The sequence below is a fragment of the Pristis pectinata genome, chromosome 30, assembly GCF_009764475.1.
Source record: "Pristis pectinata isolate sPriPec2 chromosome 30, sPriPec2.1.pri, whole genome shotgun sequence".
Classification (NCBI taxonomy): domain Eukaryota; kingdom Metazoa; phylum Chordata; class Chondrichthyes; order Rhinopristiformes; family Pristidae; genus Pristis; species Pristis pectinata.
In genome coordinates this window covers 12,131,751-12,155,037 of record NC_067434.1, presented here as the reverse complement: position 1 = coordinate 12,155,037, position 23,287 = coordinate 12,131,751, and the positions used below count along the sequence as shown (strand labels likewise).

The 23,287-nt window shown below is 41.2% G+C and overlaps 1 protein-coding gene across 1 annotated transcript in view; it reads right to left on the bottom strand.

Annotated features, from left to right (window-relative positions):
• The window catches only part of LOC127584632 (glutamate receptor ionotropic, delta-1-like), a 634,847-nt gene that overhangs the window by 86,518 nt on the left and 525,042 nt on the right, over positions 1-23,287 (bottom strand). The window contains exons 6-8 of the mRNA XM_052041451.1: positions 22,050-22,223; positions 18,075-18,236; positions 13,342-13,461 (exon numbers count right to left, since the gene is read on the bottom strand). Coding sequence (XP_051897411.1) covers positions 13,342-13,461; positions 18,075-18,236; positions 22,050-22,223 — 456 coding nt within the window. The remainder of the gene's footprint in view (positions 1-13,341; positions 13,462-18,074; positions 18,237-22,049; positions 22,224-23,287) is intronic.

The following is a 23,287-nucleotide window of genomic DNA, read 5'->3' as shown; positions in this document are numbered from 1 at the left end:
GGCCAAAAGTCATAAATAGAACATTGGTAAGTTGACAGATACTTGGACGTTATTTAACAACCTGAAATGAAATAACTTTTGGATCACTGGTGTGGCTTGGTAATGAACAAATGAAGTGTTTGCATGGTGTACCTCTGTCATTTTATTGGAGCCAACCCATTGAAGATAAACAGATCTCAACACTAAAATAGTGAAAATGATGGTAGGGTGACACAGTCAGCTGCTCATTTTAGATTCTGTGGGTCTGGTTGCAATGTTCACCATGTGAAGCATAGAAACAAAGAAGTCCACAGTGGAGACCTCAGTCTGCAATAGTTAGATCACAATCTGCCATTTCCTTCCATCACACACATCCCCTGCTCATTCCTTCTACCCCTGTAACTTCTTCTCTTCTTATCTAACTTATCTAACTTCCATTTGAAGGTAGCTGGTGAATTTGTACCCACCCTCTATCAGGATGTGGTTTCCAGATCCCAAATACTAACTGTGCAAAACAGTCTTGGCCTCATGATGACCTTGGCTCAGTGTCCAAATGTCACCTGGTTACTGGCTCTTCAGCCACAAGAAACTACTTCATTTACTGGATCTAAACAAGTATTAAATCTCTTCCAAGCCTTCTCTGCTCCAAGGAAAACAAGCTGTTTCTCTATTCTCTTCATGTCACTACAATTCCTCAACCATGGAATAATTATACTTAATCTCCTGTAAACTTTCTAAGTGCATTCCTAATAAAGCATTGTTTCTGGTGTTTCATATGGTCCATCTACCACTGGAGAGACTGAACTTTAAGATACATTAAAAATACTGGAAAGATTTCTTTAAACTTTCACACACATGAGATCTGCCTTTTTGCCTCCAACAAGGTGAAACGTGCTTGTGCATAAAGGAAATTCCACTGCCATCCTCTTGTGTAATGGATGGTACTCCTTATGATCATGGCTACCATGGTAACGACTGGTTCCTTTTTGTTAGAGGAAAGAATCAATTGGCCATTGTACATAAGGACACAGGGAACAAGCCGTTCCCTACTCCCCAAGCATGACATGTCATTAAATAAAAATATGGCTGATCAGTGACTCACCTCCATATCCTTCAGTATCTTCGGCTAACGGAAATCTATGAATCTCACGTTTAAAGTTAGTGATTGACTTATCGCAACATCATTTCTGGAAGAGAGTTCCAAATTCTTACCACCCTCTCAATGTGGAGGACAGTCTCTAATTCTAATCTCTCCAATCAGTAGAGATTGTTTCTCTCAAATTTATCAATTCCTCTGAATTACTTGAAAGTATCAAAGAAATGAACTCTTTCCCTTCTAAATTTCAGGGAATACAATCCTTGATTCTGGAACCTCCCTTCTTGGTTTTCCCTTGGAGTCTGGATTTCTTTCTGATGAGTTGAGGCTCCCTCCAGAGCTTCAGTGTCCAGAGCTTCTTCTCTGTATTGCTGCTAAGTAGCAATGCAGGAAAGTAAGGACAGTTCCAAACTTTTTATATTCCAAGTAGACAACCTCAGATTTTCATTGGCTGAAATCCATTTGCCAGTTTTGCCTATTCATTCGACATACTTTATGTCATGAGCAAACTGAAATGATATGGAATAATAAAGGGGAGTACATCTGGATTTGCTAAAGGCAAATTATTCCTAAATCTTTGAGTACAAAATGAAGATTATACATAATCACAGGCAAAGGGAGCCCACTAAGCCTTCTCCACAACTCACTATGACTACAGATGGCCTGAATTTTATGCACCTCTATTTTCCAGCATGATCCCTATGAACCCTTGATTCCCCAATAGTCTGGAAATCTCTCAGCCTGGAATATACTCAAGGATCCAGTGCCCATAGGTCTCTGGACAGAGAACTTCAGAAATCAAAAACTGCCTGGTGAAAAGGTTCCTCCTTATTTCAGTCTTGCAGCTACTTTCAACCAATATCAAACAGTAATGACCATTTTGCATTCAATTCTGGTCACTGCTTAATCAAAACTGAAGGAAAGGTGCAACGTAGATTTATTAGATTGGTCCTGGGGGTGAAGCATTCAGTCGCATGGGTAGATTAGATTGTTCTCCTTAGAGAAGGTTGATAGATGCATTCAAAGCATGAAGAGTCTAGACAATGTGAGGAAAGAGAAACTGTTTCAATTGTCAGAGCAATCAGAGAAATTAGAGTTAAAGTGACTGATAAAACAACAGAGGTGACAAGAGGAAAAGTCTTCTCATGCAGTCAGCAGTCATGAGTTAGAATTCATGCCTGGAAGCCTGGTCAAAACAGAATTCGACAGGAAAGAGAAAAACATTGCAGAGATACAGGACAAGTGTAGGAGAATGGGCCTGACTAGATTTACCTCACAGAGTCAGCATGGACTCAATGGGCTGACTGGCCTCCTTGCATACTTTATCATACCATGTGATTTTTCTAAGCTATAATCAGGTTATAAGTGAAGTGAATAGTTATGGGGCGCCCAGAAAAATCCATGGACCAATTTGAATACCTGCTGATGTTCCCAATTCTCTGTTGCTGCCGTTCAGTCAGTTTTTCAACCAGGCCAATAAATTGCCTTGCATTTCATGGCTATAACCTTAGTTAGCATTCTCTTCTGAAGGACTTTAACAAATGTCTTTTGAAGCCCTTATAAATAATGTCCAGAACCATTCCCTTGCCTATGACTTCTGCCTCTTCAAAAATTTCAATCACGTTTTCCTGATGTGACATAGCCCTCATAAATCCATATTGATCTCTCTGGTCGACTGAAAGCTTTCAAAGGGTTCAGTTACTCTATACTTAATCATAGGCTCTAGTAATTGCTTGACAACAGATATTAGACCAAATGGTCCATAATTCTCTGGTTTCCCCTTCTTGGGTTCCTTAAACAGCAGAGTAGTGTAAATTTAGAATCGAAGGGAACAGTGTCCAAATCCAGAGAGGTTTGGGAAGTTAAGATCCAGGACACCTGCAATAGGCTCACTCACTTCCTTTAAAACCATGCTGGAGCTCTGCACATGAGCAAAAACACGATGATCTTCTCTGTGTCATGGACCTACTGATGGGAGTTGCTGCTCAAAGTGTCAACAGGCTAGAAAGGAAATGCATCCATCCTGCATACCTTTGCAAAGTACAATCTCGGATGCTTCAGCACATAACAAATTTTATGATGCACTTCCCTTTGTGCTTTTATTACTTTTGGGACTACTTCAGGATGTGAATCTTTGGAAAGGCTACAGAAGATGTTTACCAGGATGCTGCCGGGATTAGTGGGTACAAGCTATAAGGAGAGGTTGGACAAACTTGGGTTGTTTTCTCTGTAGCGTCGGAGGCTGAGGGGAGACCTGATAGAAGTTTATAAAATGATAAGAGGCATAGATTGGGTAGACAGTCAGAATCTTTTTCCCAGGGTAGAAATGTCAAATATGAAAGGAAATTCATTTTAGGTGAGAGAGGGAAGGTTTAAGGGAGATGTGCAGGGCATGGTTTTTGCACAGAGAGCAGTACGTGCCTGGAATGGGCTGCTAGGGGTAGCACTGGAAGCCAATACGAGAGTGGCATTTAGATAGACACATGGATATGCAGGGAATGGAGGGATATGAATCTTGTGCAGGCAGAAGAAATTTCGTTTAATTTGGCATCGTGCCCAAAGTGCCTGTTCCTGTGCTGTACGTTCTATTGTTCCATGTTCTACATTATGTTCTATGTTCCCCTGCTGGCTCTGTGCAACTTACATGAAGAATTAAGGAACCCTGGATTTCTGAGGTTGAAACCACAGCGAGGAAAACCACAGAATTTCCTCCATTATCACACTTGATTTGACGCCACCAACCTTCTTGGTAATAGATTTTAAATTATACTCGCCCTTTGCACAAGACAACATTCGCACACTTCCCTTTAACACTAATAATCCACGTTACCATCTCAATTCACTGTATGTAATATCTCATCATCTGTCTTTTCCAAAGCCCTTCATTATTTTGAATTCACCCAGCAATAAAGTCTAGATCTTCCTTTGGTAGCATCTCAAAATCTGTTTCACTGGCAGAACTAATCAGCAGTACACACAAGTCTAAGTTGTGCAAATACTTGGGGAGAGTTTGTTTCCAAAGTGCTTTCACTTCATAGAAAATATATATTCCTTTTGCAGATTTGTTGTGGAGTAGAAACACGAGCTTAATCTCATTCATTGCCGTTTGAGTTCACCGCGAGTCAGGCAAGTCATTAACTGATGCCTGGCAGCACTCTGCAATGTTGCTTTACACTGCTGGTTGCTGTAATAATTGCTCCATGGGACTGACCAGAGAGCACAAAGGCTCGTGTAGGTTTCTGAGCTAATAAGATGCCGACTCTGTGAGGAGTTTCATTTATTCAGCTCACACTAGAACTTTCTTTTACTCCCATTACACAAATGGTTTCTGGAAATGAACACAGATTTCTAGGTATGACAGAAACCTAAACAAAAAAGGAGATAGTCAACTCAAAGTCTCTGATCTTTCTCTTAAGAGCCAACGGCTCTGCTCGGGAAACTTGCCAGTCAGTGGAAGATCCAGACTATTGGGCTGAGTCATGTGTATCTGTGGCCAGTGGTTCTGCCAGCGACATCCAGTCCATGGGAGAATAAGTTCGACCTCAGCACCCGCATATTATAACACAGAAGCCAGAGAAGAACTGGAGGTCAGGTACTGGTACATTTGGACCTCCAACATTGCTACTGCACTTAGCATTTTGCATCCAGTAGTGCGACTCCTCATTTAATGGGGTTATCTGCCCTGAATTAAAAGTTAAGCGCAGGCAAATGTTTCGTTGATGGTTCTCTTTTTTTTAATCTTATTGTTTTTATTTAATTTCTGGAGCCTAGAAATTGGAATTATTTGCAGATGGTCTTCATGTACAAATATTACCTGGGCCAGATGGGTGGAATTGCACTGATGTGGAGATTGGTCTGGGCCTTCCAAGAGTGATTCATCAGAACTGATGCTTTCCCAGCATCAGCCACAGATCTAATGACTCCACAGGTCGGCTTTCCTCCACTGCTGGTGTGCACTGGAGCTTTTGGGTGCAACCTACCACCTTCGTTAAATACTCACAAGAAAACTGAGAGCATATCACGGCGAGATTGAGGCAGCAGTTAAAAGATCCACCCTATGACATTGATCCTTCTCACACTGCATCCGCCAGCCTCAGTTCTTAATAGTCAGGATAATGCAAGCTACTTCAGCGGAAGTCTTCATCGTTTGCAGCTTTTCTGTACAAGTGATACTTGAATTATATTCCGCGATTGCTGGTCCCATGATCAGTCTGCACCTCACTGTGGCCAGAGGCTACTTTCAGCATGGGAGTCGATTGGGCCAGCTTGTTGAGGGGTGAGTGTTGAGACAAAAAGGAGAGCATGATGCCCCCTCTTCCCCATGCGTTCCCTCACTTCAAAGGCGACCTTCTGCGGCTGTCCTCGGCTGCCGCAGGCAAACTCCCTGTAAGATCCAACCCACTTCCTAGAGACCAGCACAACAGCTGTGAGCCCCTCAGACAGCTCCCAACACCAATCACACCATGGTGTTTCAGTGCCTGAGTCCGTGCACAACGTACCAGAGTGCTGCTTTAACCTACGTTTTCCAATTTCAGAAATTTTAGTGGGAAATCCAAGTGGGCATTAACACCATAAGCAGCATATTCTTAGCACAGCAAAAGAAGGAGAAATCTAGGCATAGAATTTTAGAGTGGTTTAAATTAACTTAATTAATTTTACATTGCTAATGGTCTAAATCTATTTGGAATTGCTTATCATTGGAAGGTAGCAGAGAGATGTCACAAGGCCATTAGTATGTGTCAGGGCTGGGACCTCAGGTTGTGCATCCTGAGGCCGCTTCCTCTTGCCCCCCACTCCAGGCGGATATGGCTGCCAGGTCGACCGGTACTGCAGAGCCACAAGTGGTGGGAGGTGCAGTCAGAGGAAATGCATAAATGTTGAGCACATGCATCAATCTGGACCTATTTCCTTTCAGCATGCAGTAAGGAAACAATATCCTGTTTAAATATCTCCAAATCAAACAGTTCATGTGATTCCAGTATTCATTCCAGGCCAGGAGCCCCATCTTGTTCAAGTACAGAGAACGTGGTTTGTAAGAACCAAGGTAAGTATTCTACTGGAATAAATCAGGCTAGTTGGATTCAGCTCAGGTCACTATCCTACACAACATTTACTAGAATCACATTAGCTGCTGAGACATTAGCCCAGAGAGCTATGTGGCACTGAGCAGTAACCCAACAGCATTCTAAAGCGTGCATGGTACATAACCTGAAATCCAAGGAGGAATTAAGATGGAGATACAAGAGACTACAGATGTTGGAATCTGGAGCAACACGCAAAACACTGGAGGAACTCAGCGGGTCAGGCAGCAGCTATGGAGGGAAATGAACAGTCGACTTTTGAGTCCAGATGAAGGGTCTCGACCAGAAACGTCAACGGTCCATTTCCCTCCATAGACACAGCCTGACCTGCTGCATTCCTCCAGCGTCTTGTGTGTTGCTTGAGGAATTAAGAAAGACCAATAGCAGAGTAATGGTCACACCAATGACATGTGGATATTCTGCAGTTCTTTCTGACAGGTTAAGACTCAGTTATGTAGCATCCTTCTCAAGAAAATAGGGCTCAGCCTCACCGCTGTGCACCTGCTAGCCCAGGTATGTCCCCCTCAACTCACTCACCACACATCTTCCAATAGACTGCTCCAGTACTAGAGGACACAGCAAACTAGTAAACAGAATTAAAGCTAAACATAATAAAAACGAGTCTGGGAGTCAAAAGGGATAAACATTTTGAAGTTTTATTATTCATAACAGTCAGAGTAAATTAAAACGTTCTCCTATCTAATAATGTAGCTCCTCTATTTCCTTATCCATTAAAGTATGACTCATCTCTTTCAATTTCAGCCCAAGTACAAATAAGCTGGAACAATTAAAATGTAGACTAGTCTCTATCAGGAATGCATCGTAAAAATGTTAGTATCTGAACTGCATCAATAAATGGATTTGAAATTGTGCTTTAAGTGGGAAAAAAAATCAATAAAGCGTGACAGCAACTTTTTAACCTTCTCCTGTATTTGTTGAAGTCAAAGGGCAGCCCTGAGTGTATCATACACTCATGTCGGTAATGCTCCCAGCAATGAGGTACCTCAAGCAGCCTTAGGGGCTTAATATGAATTCACATAGGTTGGTGGTGCCTAATTTTGGGGCTGAGGGGAATTAGTTTGGTGCACTCACTGAGAACGAAGGATTCCAGATTTAGCACTGAAATAGAACAGTCAATCTTTTAATGGCAACCATTATATGAGGGAGCTTTGTGGCTCAGGCCTATTAACTCGTTAATAACTAGTGACTGAAACACCTAATGAATTTTCAAATGTAATTATTCTGTGCACTTTCAAAATCCAGAATTGTGGAATTATGTGTAATCCCACCCCTGAGAATGCTAGGAAGAGATAGATAAAAAGGTTAGAGAATGTACAGTAAAGGTTTCTCACACTGCACCAGTTGTATTATCCCCCAAACTCATAAAAGCATCTGTCACTGCCAAAATGACACATCCTATTTTATGTATTAACTGTTCTCTAAATAAGGCAGTATTTGGTTCCCAGTCTGGGCCAACTTATTGGCAGTTTTGTGATGTCGGTTCATGATCCAAAGATCAAGCCCTTCAATTCATCAGGGCGAAAAATGGGCAATATTACTTAGGATGCCTATTAATGAACTCAACAAGAAAGAAAAGTAGCAGTGTGTAAAGCAAATGGGCACATAATGAGCAAAAGTAAGATGGCGCCTGTCTAACCTGTGTGTGTAAAATCGACAGGTTATGTAATGGTGAATGTACAATAGGCAGGTGTGTGCTGGGTGTGTGAATAACAGATATGTAAATAATGAGGAGTAATAGGCAGGACATTTTGAGGGCGAAGGTGAAGAATGGAGGTGCACGTAACAGGCAATGTGTGTGGAAGGCAGGGTGCGTAACAGGTGGGATATATGGTGGGTGGTGTAATGGGGCGGGTGCATGGTGGCCAAGGTGTATGATAGGTTGGATATAAACTGGGCAGAGTGTATAATGGAGGGGATGTAAAGTAAGCAGGGTACACAACTGACGGGGTGTTTGGTGGGCAGGCTACATGATGGGTGGGATGCATGACAGGGTGTGGTAATGGAGTGCAGTTGATCCATTTGGATCCAACATCAGGCTCCAGAGTTGAAAGGATATTCTTCTTACTGCTTTATAACAATGGTGCACAGAGTAGGGTTACTTAGCAGACAAAGATATTTGATGGAAAGGGGAACAGCCATCGGCAAAATCAGCATGCAGCTGCAAGCCCAAAATGATGCAGCACAACAAGAAGCTTTTCACCCCATCATGCCTGTGCTGACCCGTCAAATGAGCTCTCAAGTTCGCCCCTGTCTCCTCTTCTTTCTCCGTACCCCTGCAAAGGTTTCCTTTTCCAGAATATACTCAACTGACTTTCGAAAGTTACTCACAAACCTGCTTCCACCCCTGCCCTCCCCCCTTTCAAATCATAACTCCTCAGGTTGTAAATAAAATTCTCATCACTTCTCCTCATGTTACTAACCAACAGCAGCTATTTCTTCTAATATATTTTATCAAAATAAATTTGAACACCTCCATTAAATCTTGCAGGTACAATAACAACAATATTTAAAAGACACTTGGACAGGTACATGGATGGGAAAGGTTTAGAGGGATATGGGCCAAAAGTGGGCAAATGGGACTTGCTGAGATGGGCATCTTGGTTGGCATGGATAAGTTGGGCCGAAGGGCCTGTTTCCACGCTGTATAACTCTATCTTGCCTTAAACTTCTCTGCTATAAGGAGAGCAAACCCATTTTCTGCAATCCCTCCACAATGATCCATCATCCCTGGGGCCATTCTTGTCTACAAGACCTTGTCATCCTTTCTGAAGTGTGGTTACGTACATAGGAATTACAATGGAGACATCTAACAGCAGAAAGCACAGATGCTTTAACCCACGTGGGTTTGTGAGGTGGAGTCTGTGCAACCCTTAATAGTGGATAAAGAAGCAAATGCTGCTTTGTGGGCAACATTGAATGAACAATGTTAGAAGGTGGATTTGAAATGATAGGGTCAGAAGTCCTGCCAACAGTCAGAACAGCAGACTTTAATGGAGAAATGTTTAATGCGTTTACATGATCTTTTCTTTCTGCAATTTAAGCAAAGGCATTATCTCACTTAAAAATAGATAGATTAACTCTGACATTAAAACAGAGAATCATCATATGAACCCATTAAGCCTCTATTCATATTGTAAGCATGTCTGAATCTCATGTGTCGAGTTTAACGCCTAAAATTAATTTTGAGGCTATAATATGATTCAAGGTACCATAACAAAGAAAATCCTCATGATTACTAGTTGACACTAAGTATGCTTCACAAACTAGATTATTCCTGAACTTTGCCATATTAACCTCTGTGACCACTCCTTTATTCCTATGACACATTACCCGGCTCCAAGAGCTTCCCATGGTATCTAACCGAGATTCCAAGCAGCCATTTCACTCATGGGCATACAGCTAGACCTCCCACCTAGAAACTTGTGGTTATTGCAGGAATAAGTTCCAGAAGTAATTTTATTTTAATTTTATTATGGGGAATATTTCAGAACTAAATTATTTTCATTTCATTTGTCTTCCTCCCAGAACTGCCAATTTAAAGGTTAAAAAACCTTTACAACTCATAATTGCAAGGCAATTTTAAATAATTGCCTTTTAAATGTGTTTAATGATGTATTTCATGTGGCATCTTTTGAAATGAATGACAGCATTCAATCTTTTATAGTTGCCCATCCTTATCCCACTACCAATTATTTCCTTGCACAATTTTTTGCAGAAAGATCATTGACTTTAACAGACTTTTCTTCATTAGTGACAGCAGCAGGCTTAGCCTGACTACTTCCTTTCTTTTATGTTTATTCTAATGTGACATTGACTATAGCGAGGAAGACCACAGAGAGAACAACAGGCTGAAGGCACTAGGTGTCGTGACAATTGCATTTAGGAGTAACACCATTCAATATATTGATGTTTTGATGATGCTTTCTCCTACCAGTAATAAAAGCAATTCTTCACCATGCTTCAACCAGCCATCAACAACGTCCCATTAATCATTTTGCTTAGTCTGTGTCTATTGACCATTTGTTCACATTGCTGCTCAAAGCCCTCCAGACCATGACTATCACCAGCAGTAAAAGGCGATTAAAACAAAATGCTAACAATGGCAATTAAGAATCTAACAGATAAAATAACAAATGCTCTTAAACCTAGTTTTGATTTCTCCAGCAACATAAGTGATTCTTAGCACAACAATCATCTCTGCAAGTCAAGGGGTATTCAAAAGATCAAACTTAGAACTGTTTATTAGCTTACTGGATATTGTATTGCATTGTTATAGAAGTCTTGAGATGCATCAGTCAGTAATTTCATATTGGACCATTCACTTGGGCACTTCAAACTTTTTCCTTTGGAATTCTAACCATCCTTCTGTTCAGCTTATGGAAAAAGTAAGGAATAACAACAGCACACTAAGATGTGCAGTTTGCTGGAATCATTCTTGTACAGATACTGTACGAGTCTGAATCCAGGACACACCTGTAGAATGAAGGCTTTCTCTCTCCTGGTGTAAGGTTCTGATAGAAGTGAATGGGAACAGCCATATACATGTAGAACACAAACAAAAGCACAATGTACTGATAAATGTTCCAACACAAGCATAATCATGACACCAATGAAGTGGAGACCAACTGTGACTAAAAAGGCTCCAAATGAACAAACCCTTAGTGATGGATATTTGGCTCCCGTATAAGTATTTGAAAGGTGCTTGCACCACTTTGACAGAGTCAAAGACTGCTGAGAGATTCCATAGTTTGGAATGAAGTTGATGCTATAACCAAAGAATAATGAAACAGACACAGACTGTTAATCCAAAAGCAAAATGCTGCAAATCCTGGAAATCTGAAATAATAAAAACAGTTTGGCAGTATCTATGGGAGAAAAATAACAAAGGTAATATTTCAGGTCAATGACTATTCATCAAAATCTTTCCAGCATGTATGTTTCTATTACAGCTTAATGTTACCCACAGTACTGGGCAGAAGTTACAGGGAAAGCATTATACAGAAAAAAACCTGCTGATTACGTGAGTGTTAATCTGTGTGAGAAGATAAACAACAAGCAGTTTGGAAACAGAGGATGACAGGGCCGTTTTCAAACAAATAATATCTTGAGCATAGCTCTTGCCTTATGACTTGGGATGCCGTCACTTGATGAGACCATTTGAGCGTTCCACATGTATTACTGCTACCTAAGCTACTAGGAACCAAACACCGGATTCATAACTAGATCAGAAATGATCTGCGGAGCAGGAAGCTGTTGCCTTGGCTGGGAGTGATGGGAAGTTCAGGGAAATACTAATAAAAACTCAAGGGATGAACATCACAGCTGTTACTGTTCAATAACATATAGCAAGCATTTGCAAGCAGTTGGGAGATCCATAGAGTAAGGGGACATTGCCTAAATGGACCTTTGTATCTGTCTTTGCACAGTGTTTAAGAGTTCAGAAAGAAGAGAACTGAAGTAATTGAGTCAGAAGCTTATTGTAAAAAGTGATACAGACACTCTATAGATGTTGTTGAAATGTAGAAGGTTGATGCTGAAAGACATTTAAAAAGACTCTCCATTTAGAAACCTTGGGACCTGCGAAGCAGCAATTTACGAAGCAAATATCTTCCTGAACTGTATTGCTAAGTCAGAGGAGTGTGCTACGTTCAGCTTGGGGTTTGATTACACATGGCTTTAGCCACTGAAAACAGAGAGAGACACCCAATTCCTGACGACCAGCAGCCGAGGATAAAAGTTGTGGATAAAAAGCAAACTGGAGAAAGTCGGGCTTTTCAACCTTGGAAGAAACAACAGAGAATGAGCCTCGGGTGAGTGCATGGTTTAGAGAAGGTAAAAGTTGAATGTAGCTTCAGGTGAAGCAGACGAGCAAAGGGTCACAGCTTCACACTGGAAAAAGAATCACTTATGACTGACAGGAACATTTTTCCAACAGAGGTCAGTGGGTGGGAATGAATCAAGTCTTAGAGGCCAACCGTTTGTCATTTCTGAAATCACTCGATGGTAGGCAAGAAGATTTTATGAGTCAGCAGGTGAATGCGAGGTGAATGGTCTCACCTGTATTTATTGTACCTCTAGGGTTGACAGATTCAAAGAAACAGTCAAGCTGCATAACTGGTTGCATTTGATCAGTGAAGAGCTTTCAGTGATGGACCTGCTGTCAGCTAAAGCCAGGGCGACCTCACTTTGCTGCAGGATCAGCTCAAACCTGTGACTTTGAACCTGACAAAATTACTTTTTAATCCCAGTTATTGCAACGAGATTTCACAGATCCTTCCAGTCTCTAAAAATCTGCCTGACACTAAATGAGCATCTAAAACTAAAAAACAGTCCTTCTCCATGCCATAATTCTGTCCCCTAAAGTCTGACTGAGATTTGCCATTCTCAGCTTCAATTGATGCAGTGAAAATTGGTCAGGTAATACCAAGAACTTGGACTTTGCAGGGAAACTAATTCAGGGTTAAAGTGCTCAGGCCAACACACCATAACATCATGTGGCCATGAGTCTATAAACAGTGACCATATTTAGTACAAGAATTGATATTAACTTACCAGCCTGGTATCCTTGCCAATGCTTATTCTTCAACCAAAACACTTAAGAACAGACTAAGTGCTTATCTATTTCATTACATTTTCAGGGAGTTTGCTACATTCAGGTTGCTTGCTGCAGCTCCCTATATCACAACTGACTACACTACAGAGATAGTGAAGCAATTTGGGTACACCAGGAGGGGTCATAAAGATGCTGCATAATTACAAGTTTGTGCTTTCTTCTTTTAATCTCTCAGGTTGCAACTTCTTCTGGAAGTTTCACTGTGAATCAATCCTTTGGTCCACATGTTCTGTGGGCCAGTAAGTTGTTTTGCTTAGAATAGCATTTATTCCACAGATGGGTGGTGTAATGGAGCTTCCAGATGGTAACATGTAAAAAAAGACCCAAATCATAACAAGTATTAGTGGAGATTATTACAAGCAGATCTTGAAAATAACACTGACTCATTAAAGCCAGCAGAGAGAGAGAACACTTCATATGGAGAAGAAATAGCATTGGCTGACACCTATCCTTCTAGAATCTAGTTTGTGAAGTTTATACTTTATTTGCTTATACACCATTCTAGCCAATAGTGTGCAGAAAGAAGAGGAGAAACAGAAATATGTACTCACCCTTCGAACGTCTTTTCCAAATGTTTCACTGTAACTGGTGCCAAGGATCTCAAAATTAATATTGGTGTTAGACACTCCATCTGCAAAAGCCATGGTTCCAGTCAGACCTGTAATTTGGCCCTAAAGGGAAGTGGAGGATACAATAGGTCATGAATGAAGACACAAGAGATTGCAGATGCTGTGATCTGGAGCAAAAAACAAACTACTGGAGGAACTCAGTGGGTCGGGCAGCATCTGTGTAAATAGAAGGATGGTCAATGTTTCAGGTCGAGACCCTGCATCAGGACATCATAGAATGACAATCATATAATTATGACAATCAGGACAATCATATATTCATTGATTGAATATGTCCAGCTTCTTACAGTTCCATCTCCACCCAAAAGAAGACCTTCATTCAGTGCACTGATCCCCAACACTTCATACAACTTAAAACAATTGAATAATTCTGAGTCATTTTCCTTGGGAGGCTGATGAAAATGACAACTTTAACACAGGCTGTTATGAGTCGTGTTACTACACTCAATCAAAATTATTTTATTATAACTCCTTGCGTGCAGAATCTCAACAAAATCATTTTTCTATATTACAATATATAATCCAATTGATTGAATCAAATCCATCCATTTGCGTCCATGGAGAGAGAGCAATGAGAGGGGATTAATACAGGATTGTTCTATTAAAGAGCTAGCACAGACTAGTCAAAAATTCCTTTTCTGCACAGTAAGCCTTTAGTCTGATTTTTAACAGATTAAAATGAATTCAAATAGATCCACTCACTTCATATTACATGAACTATAATGAGCAAAACCAGTTCCTATAAGCCCCCTTTCTAAACAATACAATGCATCTTAGCCAGCATTTTTCTCTTAACCTGTAACATTGAAACAGATTATCTGGTGATTTATCTAATTATCACTTCAGGGGCCTTATTGTGCATACATTTGCAGTGATGTATCTCTAGGTTACATTGGCTGTAAGTTGCTTCAAGACATCCAGAGGCCATGAAAAGTGGCCTATAAATGCAAGCATTTTACCAGCTCTCTTTCACTCCCATCATAGCAAATCCTAAATGATCCAGATCAAATGTAAGCCCATTGACTTGTAACATTAACTCTATTTCCCCTTTTTCATAGATGCTGACTGACTTGCTGAGTATTTCAAGGACTTTTTGTTTTTATATCAGATTTCAAGTGTCTTCAGTATTTTGCTTTGGTGTCATTAGTGTGACTTGCTTTCTATGTGTTTCCAATGAATGGTCAGTCAAGCTGGAATAATGCTTGGGTATGTGGATCAAACACAAATTTTTAGGTAATTGAACAGTACTGTGCCTCGAAATTTCTCTTGAAATCAAGCAACCTCTTGCAATTTTGAGAATTCAGGGATATCCTTTCCTTGAATTATATTAATTGCAGGCTGAGTACAACTAATCATCAATGCAATGAACATAGGTGGCTATTTTAATATTAGATCCTGTCTAACTGAAATAAATTGGAACTGTTTTTGTGCATTAGGATTCCGTTTTCCAAAAGTGAATGAGATGACGTGATGAGGAGATTTACAAGGATGCTGCCTGGATTGCGGAGCATGCCTTATGAAAGCAGGTTGAGGGAACTCGGCCTTTTCTCCTTGGAGTGATGGAGGATGAGGGTGGACCTGATAGAGGTATATAAGATGATGAGAGGCATTGATCGGGTAGATAGTCAGAGGCTTTTTCCCAGGGCTGAAATGGTTGCCACAAGAGGACGTAGGTTTAAGGTGCTGGGGAGTAGGTATAGAGGAGATGTCAGGGGTAAGTTTTTTTTACTCAGAGAGTGGTCAGTGTGTGGAATGGGTTGTCAGCAACGGTGGTGGAGGTGGATACGATAGGGTCTTTTGAGAGACTTTTGGATAGGTACATGGAGCTGAGAAAGATAGAGGGCTATGGGTAAGCCTAGTAATTTCTAAGGTAGGGACATGTTCGGCGTGGCTTTGTGGGCTGAATGGCCTGAATTATGCTGTAGGTTTTCTATGTTCTATGTTCTATGATGTTTTTGCTACTTGTGGATGGGATACTGGTTTGTATCCATGTCATTTATGTCACAGAATGAGAGGTGCACTAAAATATTAGAATTTCTACAAGTTGGTCCTCACGAGCAAACAATAAATTCTGATTCATTCATTGCTGAAACAATACTTGGTATTGGTTGGTAAACTAATTGCATAATTATGAGGACACATTAGTAATAAGTGCACCAATGTGCCTGTATGGCCTGTTATCCAACCATCTGTGATCACACATAAATTCTGTCATTTACAGTCTGAGTTGTCTTCCAAAAGCTGTTGTATTTGTGAAAGAGAGTAACTAACAAATCACACACATCACAAGACTTTAAAGGCTAAAAGCCTTTTTTTCATTTGTTGCCATAACCCTGGACATCAGGTGCCAATCACTGGAGTTTGCTAATCTAATTTTCCACTCAAAAACACTCTCAGAAGTTCCTGCCTCTTATTCCACTCCCACAGTAAGTGTGTGACCTCAGTCCTTTATTGCATTACTGAGATGAATAATTTGGTGGAGCAGATCAAAACTGCTCTACACTCCAAGTTCTCCTTGTGGGTTGATTTTTAAATACATTTCATTTATCAACCTCCAGAATTCCCAACCATCTTCACTATTGCTTTGTCAACACACAAAATTAGATAAAGATCAGCAAAGTATTCCCTACTTGACCATCTTAGATTCTCATTGGAATTATATGAAGCTGGCAAAGAGGTGAAACTTATCAGAGAATCCCACAGGCTGATTACATTTATTCCTTAGAAAGTGATCATAAATGTACTTTAGAATCAGGTTTAATAAATAAGTTCAGTAATGAGGGCAGAAGAGGAGTGGGTGAAGTATAATAGTTAAGATAAAGGAAAATGGGAAAGGAGATTGTGAAACTACTTTATTTCACAGACCCAATAATAAGGAAATGTAAACACGGAGCTCACACAAAGCAGGGAAAGAAAGAACTTCTTCCAGGAGACTGTATTTTAATGGACCAATTGGGTGATACTTGCATTTGACCAATGCAAGAAATCAGCCCCTAATTCCATGAAGAAGCATGAAATTCTCTCTATTAAACTTGATTTTATAAAATCAAGAAATATGAAGGAGAAGAATGGTTATTTCTCCTTGATAAGAAAACAGCTTAAGGTGAACTAATTGACATTTCTGTGGTTATGAAGGGAAATTTCAAAGGAGGCTCATTATGTACTTGTCACAGGACAATTGGGAAGGGGCGGGGAACAAGGTAAAATGGAGGAAATGAAAAATGAGAGGGACGTGAAAGGAAAGTTCCCACCCAAATGGTAATAGAGTGTGGATAACAACTGAGGGGTGGGCACATTAATGCAGCATAGACATAATTCTGCTTTTGCAGGATTAATACAGAAAACAACATGGATTGTTGAGGATTGAGAGTGACATTGGAAGGGACTAAAACATTTGGTAAGAATGGTTTGAAGGACAAAGTGAGAAAAGATGAGAAATCTTGTGAATTGGGGAGAAAATATCGCACAATATGATAAAGGACTAAGTGAAATGGGAGAAGGATCTGACTAACGGTGAGGAAGGGATTGAAGGAGTTGGCCTGAAGAAACTGAAGGAGGTAGAGAGGTATTGAGGGAATTGGAGAGATGGGATTGAGGGGGCAAGGTGTTAGAGGTGATTGAGGGAGATGATGAGAGGTGATTGGAGGTGATATTGGCTGGAGAATAACATGATGAGAATGCTTCCTTGGTGTTACTTGCACAAAATCTAAACTTAGTTGCAAAGAACTATTTTGAAGATTTCATGACACCTCGCACATTTCAATGTGAGTGACCATTTAGCAGTTGACCAGTTTACCAAGAACTACATTGTATGTAACTTCCCACTAAAGGAAATTACATGGTGCAGCATCTCTCTGTGAATTTGCAAGCCCCAGGTTTTGCCTCAGAAACTACACTGCTGCCTCCCAATGAAAGTACCATTCCGAGTTAGTGACAGAAACCCACACTTTGCATCACTGGTGGTAAAGTACCGAAAGACTCAACTCCAATACCATTCTAACAACTGCAGTGCAGCAAAGTAACATCCTCATAAAGCTGGCATCAGATGAACATCAACACCTTCAGAACAGACAAGTCGCCCTCACAGCAGAGTGACTCAGATTATTATTGAGACTTTAACCAGATCATCACGGAACTAATAATAGGTGAAATGATCCATTCTCTGTCAGATGTGGCTTCACCAGTCTAGTTCTCAAAATAATGATGAGATCCTATGGTTTCATTTCCTCTTCACCAAGGTTTCTGAGCACAAAAAGCAAACTGCCTTTCATCATTAACATGGGGCAAATGGTGACGTTTGGACTTAGCCGGAGGCTGTACCTCTTCATTGCATTAATACTCCAGGGAAGTTTCAGAGCAGGAGTGTGGAATTAGTACAAACCAAAGGAAGATGCTGATGTAATGGGGAGGGACAAATGAGGGTGAAGTGGAAATAAATAGAATGAATAGAGGATCCTGGATAGAAAGAGCATCATGTCATTTACTCACTTTCTGGTGATTAATACAGGGAAAGGAAATTGAAGGAGAGGAACTCTGATACTTCACATGATGGAACTATTCATGGGTCACTTGGGATGTCCTGGGAGTTCCTGATAGCCAGCTCCCTCCTAACTGCTGTGCATTTCCAACACCCTCACATTTTCAGCTTCACTTACATTTCGAATAGTGTCCAGCATGGATCTTCCTCCATTCCAAGACTTGGTGGACTTCCTCATGCAGTTCAGACTTGCCATGCTGTGCCACTTCCGATCCTCTAGTTTTCTGTGGAAGGCTCCAGCCAATAACAGGACACTATCATACAGGTAAAGGTTGGATATCTGTAGCACAAAGGGAATACAGCTGCAATTACTCAGCAGCATCTGCTTTCAACAATTCCTAATCCTAAATGCACCCAGTTTTGATGTTTGTTGATCAGAGGCAGCTACAAGAGGAATGGAACGTTTTGCGCATTGCACTCAAACAATTGATTCAGTTTTACATCCCCTGCATTCATCTTCTTATCGTCCTGAGTCAATATTGTCTTGCAGTCAGGTGACAGACTACAGGCCATGTTTAATCCGTTGGCTGACTGCTGAGAGGAGAGTGCTCAATGAATCCTGCCTCTCACTTGAGGCAACAGCATAAATTCTTCCCACTTCCTCATCAATCATACAATTAGATATTGATAATAAATGAGAAAACTGTGATTATGAGTCAATACAGCCACATGCAATTTACAGTAGTGGATCAACATAACTTCCCTTTTGACTCTCTTTAACCTTGTGACCGTTTATATTTTCTGAGTTGAAGTTGTGTTATCTCGGACTTCCCCCAAGGAGTGGGGGCTAGGTTCTGAGCCTGCAGGCTCTTACAAATACTGAAATCATCTTCAATTGAAACATGACTGACAATTGTCCCCAATACATCAATCACCTGGGGCCACACTGATAGTCAGGGATTACTGAGAATAGGCAAAGATTCCTGGGACCCTGGAGGAGGTGGGTTCCATGTGGTGTGGTCGGTGAGTGAAGTGGGTCTAACCTTGTAAAGTCAAAAGTCAAAGTTGAGTTTATTGTTATATGCACAAGTACATGTATGCACAGGTGCAATGAGAAACTTACAGGCATGTTTGCTGGTAACTAATTCTATTCTGCTCCCCAGAAATAAGTGAATGCAGTTGCAATCATGGTATTACTGGCACACACTGTCACCAATTTGGATCTTAACATAAAACCTAGAAAACTGTTCTAAAACAATGACACCAGACAGGAAGCCAGTTATTCCACACATCCAGGCTGTTCCAAGGACTTGAGAGAGGTTAGATCTGAATGAATCCGATCAGAGTGGATTGTCTGACCAGATCCAAGTGGATCACCTTTCTGCAAGGTTCAGAGAAAGAGTTACTTGCACCAAAATAAAAAAAAAGTTTCTGACAATGAGGAGAAGTGGAGAGGAATGAGTCTCAGAGAAGCTTCCATTAACCTCATCCATATACATCAATAAATGAACCAGCATTGTTGACTGACATCAGGTGACAAAGAAACGAGATGCCTATCAACAACCTGTCAACTAATTCATTGAAATGATCCAGTTCAAGGATGTGCTTGTCTCTTATCAAAGGACGCAGCTTCCTATTCTTTAAATGAAAGAGGGTGCAACGACAAGTGTTATCTGTATTTAAACGTTAACTGGATTGGGTGCACCAAGCACTTATTAAGGATGAGCAAATCACACTATTAGAGTACTTTTTTTAAAGAGAGCTGCTGAGAAATTGAGTTGTGAGTCCTGACTTTTTCAGTGCTACACAGAGGAAAATCAATGCGTCCCAAGCTACTGTGCAGATACACAGCTCTTCAAGCTTGAGAACACATACCACCGGGCTCAAGCTTCTGTCCCACTGTTATAAGACTCTTGAACGGACCTCTTGTACAATAAAGATGAACTCTTGATCTTTCAATCTACCCCCTACTGCCCCTTGCACTCTACTTGTCTGCCTGCACTGCACTTTCTCTGTAACTGTAACACTATATTCTGCATTCTGTGTTTTTTCCCCTTTTGTATGACATCCACGTACTTAAGTGTGGAATGATCTGTCTCAATGCCATGCAGACAATAGCTTTTAACTGTATCTCAGTACATGTGACAGTAATAAACCAATTACCAAATCATGCCTTTCTGGAAAATCAACCAGGCATTTCACATCACAAATTGTTCCTGCCAATTTCTGCCTTGGATGTGCATGCGATGATTGCAATGATGCCATTCCTGGTGTAACGTTTGTTTGAACTGCTGCCAGAAGAAATAATGTCATGGTGATCCAAAACACATCTGTCGCCAGTCACTCACAACCCACTGGCTTGTTCTGCGGCAGCCCAATTTACAGCAAGACTGCTTAGGCCAGTCCAAGCCTGGTGCTGGAACCTCATCCCAGAGAAGTCTCTTTATTATTTATCTACTTCAGTCCCTTGCCCCCAACAGCATAGACCTGCTACACCAATGCTCATGGTGCTCACCAGATCCTCCCACTCAGTGACCATCCACCCCCCTCATCCATCAATCACTGACACTCCCAAACTCATTGATAGCCAGGACTCCCTACCCCACCCATTGATCAATAAGCTACACCCTTCATCCACTGAAACCTTCCCCATGCATTGACGACCAAACCACTGCCACTCACCAATCAGCCATCCCTCTCACTCACTGATCATGGACACCCCAAACCACCAACCCCAACTAACACACCAAAACATTTGGTCACCAAGTTCAATCCACATACCATGGGCATCAAGTGCATCTAAACGATCTGTTAAAAGGTTTGTCAGCACATCACACAATGATTTTTGTAGCCCACCATTAGAGGGGCTAAGGGAATTCAAGGCAAGAAATTACTCTTGCTGCAAGTTCTCACAGTCTGGGTCCAATAGCTGTACACAGCAGATGAAGTTCTCAAAATTTGATTATACAACATAGTAACCAACCAGTTCTCAGGAACAGAAGGTGTGTGTGCAAGCAAGTCTGCACATATGAGCGGGAGTGCAAGTGTGTTGGATACTGTGTGAATGTATGTGAAAGTGACTATTTGAGAGTGTGTGTGTATGTGGGTGTGTGGGTGTGTGTGGGTGTGTGTGTGGGTGTGTGTGTGTGTGGCTGTGTGAATGCCTGTTAGACAGATAGTATGGATTTGTGAGAATGTGTATGCACACTAGTGTGAGTGTATGCATGTAGAAGTGAGTGAGTGTGTGTGTGTGTGTGTGTGTGTGAACATGTGCGTGTGTCTGAGCACGCATGCACATGTGTGTGTGCGCACCAGGGCACTGGTGAAAAGATTTGTGTGAGTGTAGGCGTGTGCAAGTGTGAGTGTAATAATGTGTGCAAAATGCCATTGCAATTGTTCAATTTTATATCCATGAGGAATGTCTGCTCCCTTAAAAAAGCCAAATCCTTTTTACTTTCCAGTAACCTTCATTGCAGCTGTACAAAGCTGCTGTATTCCAGGTCAAACAGAAGGAGAATCAGGTTCCCTGAGAACAGGCCTCTGCTTCACAATCTGATGGAGAGCTTGGGTGAGACCACAACACTTCCACCATTACAAGATGTAAAAAAAATTCAACCTGGCAGTTCCTGAAGCCATAGTTTAGAAAGGTATTAACAAAATTCCTGTTGAATAATGGAACAGATGAAGAATTTATGATTTAACATTTAAAAAGTTTCTTTTAATCTCATTCTTGATAATACTTCTGCCCAGATTGGTAATATCTTCATTGAAAGATATCAGTCACCAATCTATGACAGATGTTGTCACCTCCTCTTATGACAGGCACTGTCACCATTTCACCTGATAGATGCTCTCACTTTCCCATGTGACAGACCCTGTCACCTCTCCATGTAACAGTCTCTGTCATCCACCTCCTCACAGAAGAGTCACTAGCACCTCTATCAAATTGCTTTCAATGTGTTTCCAGATTGCACATGGTGACATAGCAACTGATATTATTCTTCACAGACATCTCAGTCCAATAGACCTCAGGGACTGTGGAGCTTCACTGCATTCCTGCAACTGTTTGAATGAAGAGATATTTTGAAACATTCAAAGTAGACAACGGCACAAGGTTCACAGACAGGGTTATTCACTTCTGTCACTTACAGACCTGTAGTGTTTGCAAGTAGCCCTCCTGTGGATCACACAGCAGAGAGGAGATCCGATGGTTGTTTCTCATACACCTGCGGTTTGGGTCCTTCGAGGTGGGGAAGATTTGCCTCACCACTGTCATACGGCCCAATGCACTGTGAACAAGCTCCAAAATCTCTGAGTCACTGATTTCCTGTTAATTACAAATTTGTACAATACAATAAATTAGAGCATAAGTATCAGGAACAGTAGACCATTTGTTCCTTTGAGCCTGCTCCGCCATTCATCAAAGCCATGGCTGATCTTCCACATTAATGCCATTTTCCTGAACTACCCCCATATTTCCATATTTCCAACATATTTCCATTCATATCTTGAAATATATTGAACTCTGTTTCTCTGTTTTTCAAAGAACATAATGATGTCTTGGATTGCACTGAATGCAATCGTGTACAGGCAGAATAGTGCAGTTAGTTGATCTGCTGCCTCAAAGCTCCAGAGATCCCGGTTCGATCCCAAGTTCCAGTGCTGTCTGTGTGGAGTTTGCATGTTCTCCCCCCTGAGAACAGGAGGGAGTCTCCTGGGTGCTCTAGTTTCTTCCCATATCCCAAGGATGTGCAGATTGGTAAATTAATTAGCCACGATGAATTGCCCCTAGTGTATAGGTGAGTTGTAGAATCTGGGAGGATTTAATGGGAATATGAGCGGAATAAAATGTTAGTGGGGGAGAGTACATCGGGGTGCCTTACTGTTGATGCAGACTTGGTCTTCCAAGAGCTTTATGACTATGACTGGACAACCTTGGTCTTCACCCTATCACAGAAAATCCCTTTGTTCTGTCCCCCTCCCCATTTCAGCAGCTTAAAACACATTAGGTTCTCACTTCTCTGCTTGTGCTGAAGGGTGATTGACTTAAAACATGAACACCATTTTTCTCCTTACAGCTGCTCTCTGGCCTGCTGAGTATCTCCAGCAGTTTCTGTTTTTCATTTACAAATGTGCACAGTTTGCTTTTGTTTTTCAATAACTGGGCCTCCACCCCTCTCTGAGACTGTGACCTTGTCTCTAGACTCCTCAACCACGGGAAACATCTTCCCTGGGGAATCCTACAAGAACTTTGCAAGATTCAACAAAATCGGTTCTCATTCTCCTAAAATCTAGAGAATCCAAGCCTAGTCCACTCTTTCTTTCCAAGGAAACCCTACCACAGTTTGGTGAATACATTCCACTCCCGTTAAGGCAAAGAGATTCTTTGAG